General features: G+C 40.4%; 1 protein-coding gene across 1 annotated transcript in view; it reads left to right on the top strand.

The window, feature by feature from the left end:
• The window catches only part of MEIKIN (meiotic kinetochore factor), an 89,502-nt gene extending 73,182 nt beyond the window's left edge, over positions 1-16,320 (top strand). The window contains exon 12 of the mRNA XM_075542681.1: positions 16,208-16,320. Within this exon, the coding sequence (XP_075398796.1) occupies positions 16,208-16,320 (113 nt within the window). The remainder of the gene's footprint in view (positions 1-16,207) is intronic.
• The last annotated feature ends 192 nt before the right edge of the window (positions 16,321-16,512 follow it).

Genomic DNA, 16,512 nt, shown 5'->3' with positions numbered 1-16,512 from the left:
AAACTTATGTTTAACATATAACCTCCTCCCTGGGGGATGGACAGCAGAAGGGTGGGTGAGGGGAGACGTTGGACAATGTGAGATATGACAAGATAGCTACAATTAGTAAATTGTCAAGGGTTCATGAAAAAGTGGGGAGCTGATACCAGGGGCTCCAGTGGATAGCAAATGTTTGAGAATGACGAGGGCAACAGGTGTGCAAATGCACTTGACACAATGGATGTATGAATGGATTGTAATGAAAGTTGTATGAGCCCCCAATAAGATGATTTAAAGAAAACAATTCCAGAACAATTGTGTTCATATGGAATCTGTGACGACACCAAGAGGTGGTCTTTTGAATGGAACAAGGGATTATGTGTGATTTTAAACTAGGAAAGATGTGTGTCAGGGTTGCATCCTTTCACCATACTTAGTCTGTATGTTGAACAAGTGATCTGGGAAGTAGCACTTTATGAAGAAGGAGGCAGCATCAGATTAGGAAATATTCAGTAGCAATTTGCTATGTGCAGATAACAAAATCTTGCTGAAATCTAAGGTGATTTGAAGTCTTTAGTATGGATTACACTAAAGCCCAAAGAAAACAAAAGCCCCTAGAACTGTACCAATAAACGATATCATGATAAATGGAGAAAAGATTGAAGTTGTCAAGGATTTCATTTTACTTAGATCCATAATAAATGCTCATAGAAGCATCAGCCAAGATGACATACTTCATTTGACAAATCTGTAAAAGGCCCCTTTTAAAAGTTAAAGTGTGAGATGCAGAAGGGTATTTCCCCAGATTGTCTCCCAAGTATATGCCAAACCTAAGATGCTGCATTGCAACAAATGGTAAATGACAGTAGACTTGGAGGTCAACGTCTGCTACTTAGAGATTATCTCCCTAAGGGTTTCCAGTCAGCTGAAGCAATCAGGCTCCATTGCAGCTATTCTCAATCTGTGGGTTGTGACCCCTTTGGAGGTCTAACAACCCTTTCACAGGGGTCGTTTAAGACCATCAGAAAATATGTATTTACAACGGTCTTAGGAACACTGGTCCTCTGTCTCCAGGCGGGTCTGCCCACATGCAGATACATCCACATACGAATACCCAGCGTGATGACATCATAGCACCAACACCATCACATACACCCCATACAAATATAGGTGTATGTGACAAGGTTGGCACCACAATGTACTTATGTGGACCAGTTACACATGTGTAGAGAGCAGCTACTGTGTAGAAAGAAGCTGCTGTGTTAAAAGCAGCAGTATTGGAGGTAAAACAACCCTTCATGGATTATAATTACTGGGTAAATGTAAAATCAACTACTGCAAAAAATATATCTTTACCATGGAACTTAATCTCAATGCTGATCGTTTTTCTTATATTCAGCTGTGGCTGATGTAAATACTGTCTCCTTGTGATAGTAACAGGTATGTTAAAAAATACAGAGAATGGTAAATCATAGGAAGCTTTAATGAACTGTATTGACTGAACTATGCCATGTATCATCTTTTGTATTATTAAAGCTATTGTTATATGTTATTTTCATTAGCAAACCATCCCATGATAATAGATTGTGTAGAGAAGAATGTTACAAAAAGAAAATATAGTGAGAATTTTTTACAGTATGATTTTACCTCAACAATTACAAGAGGAATTGAGAAACCACAATGTGTTATTTGTTGTGAAATTCTATCAGCCGAATTTATGAAGCCAAACAAATTAAAACGCCATTTTGATAGCAAGCATCCGAGCTTTGCCGTCAAGGATACTATTTTAGAAGCAAAGCTGATGAACTCAAGAAAGCCAGACTTGACACTAGTGGCAAGTACCACAAACACAATGTAGCAGCTATTGAAGCTTCTTATTTGGTGGCATTCAGAATGACCAGAGCTTTGAAACCTCACACCATTGCTGAAGATTTACTGTTGCCAGCAGCCAAAGACATTGTTCAAGTTCTGATCAGAGACGACTTTGTTATGAAATTGAGTGCAATTTCCTTATCTAACGACACTGTCCGCAGAAGAGTAGATTACATGCCTGCTGATATTCTTCATCAGGTAATCCAGGAAATTAAATCTGCTCCACTTCCAATATTTAGCATCCAGCTTGATGAATCTATAGACATTGCAAACTGTTCACAGTTACTGGTTTACACGAGGTATATTAATGATGGCTACTTTAAAGATGAGTTCCTTTTTTGCAAACCCCTTGAAACGACAACTACTGCACATGATGCATTTGACTCGGTTCATTTCTGGAAAAGCATAAGATCTCTTGGGAAAAGGTTTATGGTGTTTGCACATATGATGATCTAGCTATACTAGATTGTCTATCTGGATTTCAATGTTTGGTGCTGAATGAGTTCCCAAAAGTCATGGGACTCACTGTATGATTCATTGGAAAATATTAGCAACAAAGACATTGTGTCAAGAGTTACAAGAAGTAATTAAAAGCGTCCTAAGTGCTGTCTATAAAGGTGAACACTTCAAACAGTCAACTATTTTTGCCACTGTGCAACAAGTTGGATCCACTGAACAATGCTCTATTTCACACTGAAGTGAGATGGTTGTCGAAAGGAAAATGGTTTTTGGGGGAGTTTTCTTTTTAATCATTTTATTGGGGACCCATACAACTCATCACAATCCATGCATCCATCCATTGTGTCAAGCACATTTGTACACCTGTTGCCATCATCATTCTCAAAACATTTGCTTTCTACTTGAGCCCTTGGTATCAGCTCATTTCCCCACTCCTTCCCCACTCTCCCTCCCTCATGAACCCTTGATAATTTATAAATTATTGTTATTTTTTCATGTCTTGCACTGACCAATATCTCCCTTCACCCATTTTTCTGTTGTCCGTCCCCCTGGGAGGGGGTTATATGTAGATCATTGTGATTAGTTCCCCCTTCCCCCCTACCTTCCCCTTACCCTCCTGGTATAACTTCTCTCAGTATCAGTCCTGGGGAGTTTATCTGTCCTAGATTCCAGCTCTTAGCTGTACCAGTATACATTCTCTGGTCTAGCCAGATTTGTAAGGTAGAATTGGGATCATGATAGTGGTGGGGAGGAAGCATTAAAGAACTAGAAGAAAGTTGAATGTTTCATTGGTGCTATACTGCACCCCGACTGGCTCATGAGGAAAAGTTTTAAAATGTGGTTTTGAGCTTCGTGATGAACTCAAAACGTTTTATAATTAGAAAGGAAGACCACAGTTCGAAGCATTTTTCAGCGATAAAATTGAAACATCAGAAAAAAGCTTACTTGGTTGACATCTTTGCCATCTTCTATGAGTTAAATTTATCACTGCAAGGACCAAATGCAAGATGCCTCGATTTGTGGGGAAAGATCTGATCATGACACATGAAACTTCAGTTTGGCAAACAATAATTGAATGAAAATTTAATTTACATGTTGCCTACCTTATCTGCTTTCTTTGAGGAACATGACATTGAACCAGACCAGACAAAAGGATTGTGATGATAATTTCAGTGAAAGAACACTTGCACATGCTTGCAGACGAAATTTCATCATACTTTCCCAATCTGACACCCTATTTGCACTTGACAGAAGCCCATTCACAGTAGAAGTTGAAGATATTCCTGAGACAGCACAAGAGGAGTTCATTGAACTTATTAACAGAGATGCAATGAAAACTGATTTCTCTACAATGCCAGTTACAAAATTCTGGATCAAGTGTGTGCAGTCATATCCTGTTCTGTCTGAGACTGTGTTGCACCTTCTTCTTCTATATCCAACAACATATCTTTGTGAAACAGGGTTTTCCAGCTTGTTGGTTATCAAATCTAAACACAGAAGTAGACCTGTTGTGGAAGACGATCTTCGTTGTGCCTTTGCAGAGACTGCCCCAAGCATTTCTGATCTGGTGAGAAAGTAGCTATCTCACCCTTCCCACTGACTTGGCTTTTTATGCATACTGTTGCAAAATGTAGTAATGTAGCTTCTGTTGTTATATTAAGACTGTTATTCATGCTACACCATTCTTCAAGACAAATTTCATTTGTTTGTAATTAGAAACGCATGCTTTACAGTATATAATAACATGTTTTTGTGATTACTCACTATGCTTTAATTATGTTCTATTTGTAACGATGAAAATATATGCTGCATATCAGATATTTATATTATGATTCATAACAGTAGTAAAATTACAGTTATGAAGTAGCAACAAAAATAATTTGATGGTGGGGCGTCCCCACAACATGAGGAACTGCACGAAAGGACCGTGGCATCAGGAAGGTGGAGAACCACTGCTCTAAGGGGTTCTGAATTACTGTTTGGGGTGATGAAAAACTTTCAGAGACAGAAAGTGGTGATGGTAGCACAATGCGGTGAATATCATTGTCACTGAATTGTACCCTTAAAGTGGTTTGTTATATATGTTTTACCACGACACTTTCTGTTTTTTTATAGAGTGCTTTTAGCTTCTTCATGGATCCTGTACTCCCCAGTCCCCTTTCCACCTGAACAATCCAATGACACTACCACTTTAAAAGCTTTTCTTCAGTTCTCATTTACCTAAGCTCTCCTCAGTAATGATCCTGCTGATTAATACTTTCTTCCTGAATGCTTCTGTCAGAAACATTACTCTTCTGGCTTTCGGTTCTTCTCTAGTTTTCTTCCATTTCTTCAGATGGTTCTTTTCCTCCTGTTTAGTCTTTACATTTTTGTTTTCTTGGGTCCTATTGTAAGGCCTGTAATCACGCTACGCACTCTTCCCAAGTGTCTCATCCAGTGTCATTACTTCAAACACCATCTCTGTGCAACTGACCCCGAATCTGTCTCTAACTGCTAGTGGTATTGGTAATTGACAGTTGTGGTGACTTCCACTGCATCTATCTATTCCTTCTAATTTCATCCTAATTGGACCTTAAATTTTCATGTGATGTGGTTTATGTGAAATTGATCATATCATTTGTTAAGCATTAAAGATGGGCAAAATTAACATAGCCCTCCAAATTCTGGCACAGTGCTTGGTTCAGGGATGGGCCCAAGACTTAAAATAATGAAATCTTAAAATAATCAATTGGATGAAATCTTGAAGCTTTTTTCTGGGGATAGTAGAACACAAACTTTTCTCTTTTTCTATTGGACTTTTACCCAAAAGATATCTTTTATTTAAAAATCATTTTTTTGGGACTCATACAACTCTTATCACAATCCATCCATCCATTGTTTCAAACATATTTGTACATATGTTGTCGTCATCATTTTCTATTTTTTTATTGTTTTATTGGGGGCTTGTACAACTCATCATCATCATCCATCCATCCATTGTGTCAAGCACATTTGTACATTTGTTGCCATCATCATTTTTAAAACATTTTCTTTCTACTTGAGCTCTTACTATCAGCTCATTTAGTTTTTTCCCCTTCCTCTCTCCCCCTCTTCCCCTCATGAATCCTTGATAATTGATACATTATTATTTTTTCATGTCTTACACTGACCAATGTCTCCCTTCACCCATTTTTCTGTTGTCTGTCTTTCTGGGAGGGGGTTATATGTTAAACATTATGATTGGTTCCCCCGTTCTACCCCCAGCTTTCCCTTCCCCTTCTGGTATTGCTACTCTCAGTATTAGCCCTGAGGGGGTTATCTGTCCTGGATTCCCTGTGCTTCCAGCTCTTATCTGTACCAGTGTACATGCGCTGGGCTAGCCAGATTTGTAAGGTACAATTGGGGTCATGATAGTGGGGTGTAGGAAACAGTAAAGAACTAGAGGAAAGTTGAATGTTTCATCGGTGTTATACTGCACCCTGACTGGCTTGTCCCTTCTTTTTGACCCTTCTGTGAGGGGATGTTCAATTGTCTGCAGATGGGCTTAGGGTTTTCACTCCACATTCCCCGTCATTCACATTGATATCATTTTTTGTTCTGGGTCTTTGATGCCTGATAGCAGATCCCATTGACAACTCATGATCACACAGACTGGTGTGCTTCTTCCATGTGGGCTTGGTTGCTTCTCATCTAGGTCATCACTTGTTTATCTTCAAGCCTTTAAGACCCCAGATGCTACATCTTTTGATAGCCAAGCACCATCAGCTTTCTTTACCACATTTGCTTATGCACCCATTTTGCTTCAGTGATTAGGTCAGGGAAGGTGAGCATCACAGAATGCCGGCTTATTAGAACAAAGTGTTATTGCATTGAGGGAGTACTTGAGTAGTGGCCCAATGTCCATCTTCTATCTTAAAATCTAACATATATATGTGCATTGATCTATTTACCTATCATTATATAAAAACAAATTTACATACGTACATGCCTAATATGTATACCTCTATAAATGTCCCTTGACATTTGATGACAGTTGGGGACAGTTGGGGACCTGCCTTGCTGTTTGCTGCCTGGGTATATATAGCCCAGCTCGCTCAACAGAAAGGGACTGGCAACTGGCAGCTCTCAAAACTTGGAGGACTGCTAGTGTCTCACTGCTTTATAATTTAACTGTTAATTTATTGTATTATCTATCTGTATATTATTTAATGGTTTATTTCTTGAATTATATATCTATCTTTATAAATATATTTATAATTACTAGCAATCTGGTTTGTCTCTCTAGAGAACCCTGTCCAATACATGAGGTGATTGAAAATACCATGTTTTGGGTCAGATGCACACAGTCCTTAAAGTGACACTTAAATTTTAAAGTGGTACACTTAAATTTTCTTCATCAAATCTGTGCTTTCCATCAAATCTTTCTACCAGGTAATTACTTCCATTTAGTTGTTCAAGGCAACAATCTAGTAGTCATTCTGGAGTTTTCTTTCCTGGAGTATTATTAGAAGCCCTATAAGATATATTTCCAAAGCAAACCCAATTTGTCATCACTGTTTGGTTTCTCTGCTTTTATTTTACTATTGTATAAACTCCCTTCTCCACAGAGCATCAAAAGTAATCTTCAAAAAGCACAAATTGGATCACGAGCCTATTTTAAACTCTGTTAGTAGCTCCCATATCACAGAAACTTAAACTTTCCCCCATGATACATAAGGCCCCTGTATTGTTTTACCTTAAAATATTTGTAACTGCATTTCAAATCTTTCTCCTTCCAGAGTATACCTATGGGAAAATGAAAATTGTGAAGAGATGTATGTGGGCAAACTCTCAACATACATATGTTAAGGAATCTGGGAGGCCACGGCTTCCGTGGAGGAAACCTTCATTGTTGTGGGTTGGAATTGCATCTCCTAAGTAAAAGTTATTCCCCAAAATGTCCCCATAATAATGCCAAATCTAAGGTGTTGTTTGCAAACACATGGTCACTGACTGTACACTTGGAGGTCAACTGCTTGAAGGCTATCTGTCAGACCCTATTGTCTGTCCCACCTTAAGTAGGGCCCACTCCCTTCTGATAAGGATCATAGATGGTTCCCCTCCAAGAGAGCTCAAAGACGCCTAAAGTCAAGCCAACTTAGATGACCAAGGTTAGGCTGCCATCTTGATTCTTAGTCTTCCCATCTTGTTGTGTATGTGCCTTCCTGTCACATGTATATCTCTGGTGCTACCCTTTCCTATTGCATGTATACCACTAGCTCATCCCCCCTGTGTTACACATATGCCTATTGTACAATCCCTTCTTGTATATATGTGCGTATAGTGGCTTGTGTGCCACAGATTATATACATTTGTGAAATAACATTACTCTCTCTGCATGGATCTGGCTCCTGAAGTCATGGTGGTCTCAGGGGTGAGCACTTGCATGCTTTACCCAGTCTGAAGTCTCTTTAATTTACCCCTCAATTATATAACCGCCCCTTGGACCCGTTCGATTGTGGGGGCTGATGCCCCACATATGCCCCAGCCCCTCTGGCCTTCTTACTCTTCCTCCAGCAGGTCACACTCTTTCTGGCTTCAGGACCTTTGGCTGTTTTCCTTTTTTTGCCAAAATATTTGTCATCAACTTCTTCCCATAGCTGCTTCCTGTTATGCTTTAGACGTAAGCTCATATCCTACATCTTTGGAGAGAGAGGTCTTCCCTGATCATCTTATTGAAATTCAGCCTTTTTCAATTGCTTGAAAGGAGCTATGGGATTAAGTGTTGGGCTGCTAACTTCAAGGTGGCTAGTTCACAACCACCAGGTGGTCCTCAGGAAAAAGACGAGGCTGTCTGCTCTTATAAAGATTTACAGTCTAGAACAACACAAAAAATCTTATAGGGGGGAGTGCAGAGTGCAGACCCAAAGCCCATTTGTCGGCCACTGGAGATCCCCTTGCAGAGGGATCTAGGGGAGGAGACTAACCAGTCAAGGTGCAATGTAGCAATGATGAAAAATACAACTTTCCTCTAGTTCCTAAATGCTTTCTGTCCCCCCCGCCCTCACTATCATGATCCGAATTCTACCTTGCAAGTCTGGCTAGACCAAAGGATGTACACTGGTACAGATAGGAACTGGAAACACAGGGAATCCAGGGTGGATGATCCCTCCAGGACCAGGGGTGTGAGTGGCGATACTGGGAGGGTAGAGGGAGAGTGGGTTGGAAAGAGGGAGCCAATTATAAGGATCTACTTGTGACCTCCTTCCTGTGAGACATCAGAAAAGTGAGTGAAGGTAGACGTCGGACAGGGCAAGATATGACAAAATAATAATTCATAAATTATCAAAGGTTCATGAGGGAGAAGAGAGTGGGGAGGGAAGGGAAAAAATGAGGAGCTGATGCCAGGGGCTTAAGTGGAGAGCAGATGTTTTGAGAATGATGAGGGCAATGAATGTACAGATGTGCTTTACACAATTGAACTATGTATGGATTGTGATAAGAGTTGTATGAGCCCCTAATAAAATGATTTTTAAAAAGATTTACAGTCTCAGTAACCATATGTAGGATTGTTATCAATTAGAACTGACTCAATGGTAATGGGTATGGGTTTTCCAGTTATGTGATATCATCTTCCTTTATAGCCCTTACCACAACTTGCAAAATTTTATTTATTTTGGTCTTCCATTCAGCTATAAATTTATTTGGCACCATATTCCTTCAACTAGTACAGAGACCTTGAAGGGATGAAAAAATTGTTGAATAAATCAATAGTTCAGATACAACAAACTTCTGCCATAACCAAGTGATCATCTAAATTTTATTCAGGTGGTTTTACTAGAGCATCTTGTGCAGTAATTAAGTGGGGTTGGCTGCTAACATAAAGGTTGGCAAAAATGTGTTGGTCAGCTTCCATAGATTGCTGCTGCTCTTTGATGCCTTTGAGTCGTTTCTGACTCATAGCAACCATCTGAACAACACAATGAAATGCTTCCTGGTCCTGCACCATCCTCACAAGCAGTACTATTTTGACTCCATTATTGCAGCAACCAACTCAGTTGATCTTGTCAAGGATTTTCCTCTGTATAGCTGATCCTCTTCCACATATAACACCATGCTCCAGGGAGTGGTCCTTCCTGATGACATGTCTGAGGTACACAAGACTCCGTCTTGCTATCCACATTTCTAAGAAGCAGCCTGGTGGCACTTCTTCCAACACAGATTTATTCACTCTAGCAGTTCACTGTTCATGCCATGAAGGTTCAAATCCTAGAAAACCCCTCGGGGTTCTACTCTTTCCAACAGGGTCACTGTGAGTTGACATTGGCCTATTTGCAATTAGTTTATGGACGACAGCTTGTCTATACAAAGTGTCTTCTTCTAGGATGTTTGTCAATGCAATTTTAATTCATTTTAGGTAATTTAGTACAATTGAGGCTTATAAACATGGATGTTAAGGGAGCAGGAGTCTAGTTTTCCTCATCACCAACTCTTCATATAAAAGAATGTGGCATCAGGATTGGAAGAAGGCTTATTAACCACCTGTGATATGCAAATGATACAACCTTGCTTGCTGAAGGTGAGGAGGAATTGAAGCACTTGCTGATGAAGATTAAGAATTGTAGCCTTCAGTATGGATTATAACTCAGTGTAAAGGAAACCAAAAACCTCACAACTGGACCAATTGGTAACATCTAAATGGAGAAAAGGTTGAAGTTGTGAAGGATTTTTTCTTGTTTTGATCCACAATCAATAGTCATAGAAGCACAAGATTGAAGATACAAGATAGAAGTCACAAGATTGAAGTATGTATTGCATTGGATAAATCTGCTGCAGAAGGTCTCTTTAAAGGGTTGAAAAGCAAGGATGTTATTTTGGGTGCACCTGACGCAAGCCATGGTACTTTGAATTGCTGTATATGTGTGTGAAAGTTAGCCATTGATAAGGAAGACCAAAGAAAAATTGATGCAATTGAATTGTGTTGCTGGAGAAGAATATTGAAGGAACCCTGGACTGGAAAAAGGACAAGGCTGTCTTGGAAGAAGTATGGCCAGAGTGCTTCTTGGAGGCTAGGATGGTGAGACTTCGTATTATATACTGCGATAGTTTATTGTGCCAGCCTGGCCAATAAACACAAGTAGGATTAACTGAAGGGCGGAAGGATAAATGGCTCGGTGAGCCTCACCTTGCTTGTTCTGTGCCTCAGTTTAAAGGGGTACACTACCTGTGGGATGCCTAGCCTGTGGACTGTGTGGCTGTAAGTTGAGGTCCCTCCAATCCCACAGGATTAGAATGTTCGTCTCTGGAGCTGGGAACGGACAGTTGATGACAGTTGGGGACCTGCCTTGCTGTTTGCTGCCTGGTTATATATAGCCCAGCTCTCTCTACAGAAGGGGACTGGCAACTGGCAGCTCTCAAGCCTTAAAGGACTGCTAGTGTCTCACTGCTTTATAATTTAACTGTTAATTTCTTGTATCATCTATCTGTATATAATTTAACGGTTCATTTCTTGTATTATATATCTATCTTTATAAATATATTTATATATAATTACTAGAAATCTGGTTTGTCTCTCTAGAGAACCCTGTCCAACACATTTACTTTGGACATGTTAGGAGAGACTAGTTTCTAAAGAAGGACATCATGCTTGGGAAAGTAGTGGGGCAGCAAAAAATAGGAAGGCCCTCAAACAAATGGACTGACATAGTGGAACAATTCTGAGGATGGCTTAGGACGGGCCACTATTTCAATCTGTTGTACATAGGGTCACTATGGGTTGGAACTGACTCCCGAACTTAACAAGAAGAAAGAGAAGAAGAAGAAGAAGAAGAAGAAGAAGAAGAAGAAGAAGAAGAAGAAGAAGAAGAAGAAGAAGAAGAAGAAGAAGAAGAAGTAGAAGAAGAAGAAGAAGAAGAAGTAGAAGAAGAAGAAGAAGGACTGCTATGTTAGCCTGGGTAAACTAGAGAAACAAATTCATAAACATGCATATGTATATAAGGAAGAGGTTTGTATACAGGAGGAGTTGAACATTGAGAAAACAGCCCAGCCTAGTCCAGTCCAAGGCCATAAGTCTGATATTAGCCCAGATGTCTGAAACCAATCTATAAAGTCCTCTTCAGACTCACAAAACACCTGCAATGAGCCAAATGCAGGACGATCACAAGCCAGTGGGTAGAAAGTCTTTGGGTCCAGTGGCGTTGTAAGCATCTCCGTGCTGACAGTGTCTCTCTTTGGCTTCTCTGGCTTCTGAGGTCTGGTTGCATCCATGTGACTTGTTTTCTGCAATGTCTCCCAGGAAGTAGCAGACAGAGAGAAGTGTCTTCCACCTCCAAGGAGGAAGTACCAGATTTCCCAGGAGAAGGCCATGCCCACACAGTCTTATTGGCTATCTCCAGATTGACAGCCTAAACTCCGCGCCTACACTCTTAATCCTTAAATGGACACCAGATTAGTGTCAATTTAACACCAACTAGTCTAAAACAACTGCCAAAGAGACAAACAAATCTATTTGGAAGAAGTACAACCAGAATGCTCCTTAGAAGCAAGGATGGTGAGACTTTGTTTTGTGTACTTTGGATATGGAGGATGGCACAGGGCTGGGCCATGTCTCTGTTGTACATAGGGTTGCTATGACTTAGAATTGACTGCATGGCACCTGTGTTAGACTGGCTTGACCAGAGAAACAAATCCAGAGACATATATGTGTAAGAGAGAGCTTATATTAAGAATTACTAAAAAAAAGGAATTACCCTGTTTCCCTGAAGTTAAGACAGTGTCTTATATTAATTTTTGCTCCCAAAGATGTGCTAGGTCTTATTTTCAGGGGATGTTTTATTCTTTCATGAATAAGAATACAGTACACATTTATTGTTTATTGTTTTATTAAAAGAGACCTCACACTTCCTGTCTGCGCCGGCTGCACTATGGCCAACAGTGAGCTGCGCAGTAGCACCTGCCGCTATGGTCCAGAGTCCAGAATTACGGTAGCTTCGGGAGGCCTTATTTTCTGGGAGGTCTTATTTTCAGGGGATGTATTATATTTCAGCAAGAGGCAAAACTTTAAGTAGGTCTTAATTTGGAGGGATGTCCTACTTTTGGGGAAGCAGGGTATATATGAAGCAAATATCCCAGCCCAGTACAGCTCATGCCCATAAGTCTAATACTACTCCATAAGTCTGATACTAGTTCATAAGTGCCTCTTCAAACTCACACTGCCACATACAATGATGCAGAATGCAGGGAGATCATAGGCTGATGGATGTAAAGTCTTGTGGATCCAGTGGCGGTGGTGCATCTCCAGGGTCTGGGAGGTCTCTCTGGTGGTTTGGCTCTGGCAGCTTTCCAAGTGTGGCTCTTCAACAGGAAGGTGAAGCAGACAGAAGGGGGTTAGATTCCAAGGATCCCCTTTATTAGGGGGCCACATCCACAAGGAAGTGCTATCAGTCGGTGACCTGATTGACAGACTAGACTCCACTACTTCACTTTTATATTTTCCAGATGACACGAAATGATGTAACTACCACAACACCTAACAACAACTTCCTATAGCTAAAGGAGCCCTGGAGCAACTGTCTGGTAAGCACCAGACTGCTAACTGCAAATCATCCGCTCGAACTCACTAGCGCTTCCATGTTAGAAAGATGAGATGTCTGCTCCTGTAAAGATTTGCAAAGTCTTCAGAACTTCTATGTAGATTTGCTATGAAATCAGAATGGACTCCAGGTCAGTTGGTTTTGTTTTCTGTCTTCCTTTATCTGGTAACCTGCAAATGGCTATGATGAAAAATGATTCTGTCTTTTGCTGTCAAAAGAGTAATCTTGGAAGCAGATGTTTTGGGGAGGCTGGATCTCTCCCTCTGAAGTGAAAATGTCATCATCTCTGACCCTTCTAACCCAACAGTTGCACATTCACATAATGAGTTGGTGACAATTTTTCTCTCTCACATTTCTTTGTTGCTGACTTCCTTTACTTAAAGAGGCCGATTAAAAGGGAAAGAGAACTAAGTAAAAGAAAAAAAATGATACAAATCTAAACTTCAAAATACTTAACTGAATCTGCATAATTAAGTATCGTTGTGCCTTTTATTACAAACTTGTATGATTCCAGTGCTCTATAATTCTATGATTTGAATACTATGCTGATGCATAGGAGAAAAGTGATGTATGGTAGCATATTTAGTTTTCTCTGTAGCTTTCAAGTACAAAACTCAATGAGACTACAGAAATGAAGCTATTACATGATTAGATTATACTAAAATAACACATCTCTTATGCAAGCAGTAATGTTCTTTCCCTTACTATTAATATCTATAATTATCTATGAAGTAATTTTTCCCACGATGAAAGCCGACAAGGTTATTGCATTTGGACATTTCCTTCCTGGGGGACTGGGAGCTGTTCTTCTCGGTGCTAGCATGAGTCCTCAGCGCCTTTGCTCCTGGAAGGACAGGCTGAAGTCCGTTTCCATTTGCACTCATTGAGTGCCACTTGCTGGCGTAAAACAAAACAAAATGGACAAATGACTGGCTAATCAATAGGATGTCATGTTTTCAACTTAATCCAAATTGCACTGTCTTTTTTGGTAACAATATTTTAATTTCACTGTACAAGCATTTTGTGAGGAAAACATACTCATAGTTTACCTTTCCCTATTAGAAATTGTTCAGTGTTTTGCTCTAGAGTTCATAGGCTTATCTCAAGTTTATAGGTGAAATAATTTGTCATTTTAAACCTCTTTTTCCTCAATCTCGAGTTTAAACAATGTATGGAACAATTTTGGATTTTAATCTATGTACCTCAAATTATTCCCTGAGATAGTTAACATTTATTGTGCCAACATGGCCAATGAACACATGTGGGATTAATTGAAGGGCAGAGAGATAAGTGGCTTGGCTAGTCTTGCCTCTCTTGTCTCTTGCTCTTTGATCATCAGACCAGAGTGTGACTGCCTTGCTTGTTCTGTGCCTTAATTTGCAAGCTACACTACCTGTGGGACACCTAACTTGTGGACTGTGTCACTGTAATTTGAAGTACCTTTAACACCTGCTTTGCCAAAATATTGAAATTTACATTTCTTGATCTGGGGACTGTCAGACCCTGTCATCTGGCTGACTGTTGGTGACCTGCCATGCTGTTTGCTGCCTGTGGCCAGATAGCCTGAATTGCTCTACAGAGGACTACCTGGCGGCTCTCAAGCCTTGAAGGACTGCCAGCATCTCACAACTGTCTCACAGGAGTGAGTTTCACTGAGCCATTTGTACTTCTTTATAATTTAATTAACTGTTTATTTCTTATGTTATCTATCTACCTATGTAAATATATATAAATTATTAGCATTCTGGTTTTGCTTCTCTAGAGAACCCTAACACATCCCCTCTTCAGAGAAACTGTCCTCATTTCTTCACCACGTACTTTCTTATTTCATGGCACAAATGTTATTTACAAAGGATCCATAAATATGTACAATAATCTATAATTTAAAATATTTTGTAACATTGAAACTCAACATGTTGGCCACTGACATATTTTTAAAGGGATATGATTTCTACCCATTATCTGTATTTAGGATCTTTTATTTTTAGCTTAAACTCTAGCTGTAACTTGGTGATTTGTAGCCACTTAAAAATTAAAATTTAGGGAATCCAGTGGTGGAGCCTGAGGGCTCGGCCCCCATACCAGCTACGTGGACAGCTGCCCCTCCCCCCAGAAGAATTTACTTGAGAGGACAGCACTGAAGCTGCAGCTAGAGGAAAGGGGCTGTCTGATCAGCACAAGTGGGAGCAAAAGAAGGGAGAGGAAAAGAGAGTGGAGCACATCCTGGCCCATCAGGCCTGGAGGACAATATGGCTGATCCCACTACGAGACACGCCATCCTTTGATGGCCTTTGATGGCCCACGGCCCTAAGGGGGACAAAACTGGAAACTCAATGTAGGGACTGGCCCAAACTGACCCTGTGACACCGAGGCAAACCACTAAAAGTGAGCGACAGAGCAACCATGGGAGCAGTGCAGGGAGCCCCTGAAGGAGTACAAAGGACAGACTCGGGGGCCAGAGCATGGTACCCCATCCGACCTGACTGAAGGACATGCCTAGAGATAAAAAATCAGACCTTGATCTATTACAGGTTTTTCTTTCTTTAAATTTTTTCCCTTTAACTAATTTATTCTTCTATGGGTAATTGGTGTCTTTTTTTTGTTGTCATCACTGTGTTTTCACTTTTTAAACCTCGTTGGATTTAATACTTGGTAAATTTTAAGATTAAAAAATCATTTTATTAGGGGCTCATACAACTCTTATCACAATCCATACATGCATCAATTGTGTAAAGCACATTTGTACATTCATTGCTCTCATCATTCCCCAAACATTTGCTCTCCACGTAGGCCCTTGGCATCAGTTCATTTCCCCCCTCTCTTCCCACTCCCCTCCCCCTCATGAACCCTTAATAATTTATAAATTATTATTTTGTCTTATCTTAAACTATCCGATGTCTCCCTTCACCCACTTTTCTGTTGTCCCCCAGGGAGGAGGTTATATGTAGATCCTTGTAATTGGTTCCCCCTTTCCACCCCACTCTCCCTCCAATTTTTGACTTTTTTTCCTGCTCTCAAAACCACTTGGTTACGATTCCACAGTTCCTCCCTCCCCTCCTACCTGGACTTTTAAAGACCAGATTGTCAAAATTAAAATTCTAGACAATTACTGCAAAAGGATAGATATTTGTACATGTATCCATTTTCTCACGGTAGGCGCTCTTCAGTCTGTTCCCACCACTTCCTCTACTTAAGGACACTGCTTATAAGAGAAAGAGAACCGGAACTAAACACTGTCCACCCTGCACCATCCGTACAATTGTGTTTGAGTCCATAGTTCCAGCCAGGGTCATTCTACCTGGTTTAAGAGTCTTCCTCCTTTTCAACGAACCTCTTTTTTCCCCCAGGGACTGGATTTCCTGACAAGATGTCCAAAATACCTGAAAGCAAGTCTCCCATCTTTCTAAGGAGCCTTCTGGCTGTTCTTGACTTCCTTCAAGTCGATTCTGACTCGTTGTGACCCTATAGGGCAGAGCACAACTGCCCATTTGGCTTTCCGAGGCTTTCAGCGTTACAGTAGCCAGCCTCATCTTGTCCACCCCTCAAAGGATGACTGGCAGCTTCCAAGCGCTGACGTGATTCCCAAACGGCTCCATTTGTAACTCACTGATTTATTTTCTATGTTGATAACCCAGAAAACTGAGCCCCCCTT

Source organism: Tenrec ecaudatus, chromosome 2, assembly GCF_050624435.1.
Source record: "Tenrec ecaudatus isolate mTenEca1 chromosome 2, mTenEca1.hap1, whole genome shotgun sequence".
Classification (NCBI taxonomy): domain Eukaryota; kingdom Metazoa; phylum Chordata; class Mammalia; order Afrosoricida; family Tenrecidae; genus Tenrec; species Tenrec ecaudatus.
The sequence above is the reverse complement of the archived record's forward strand: the minus strand, read 5'-3'. Positions and strand labels throughout refer to the sequence as shown.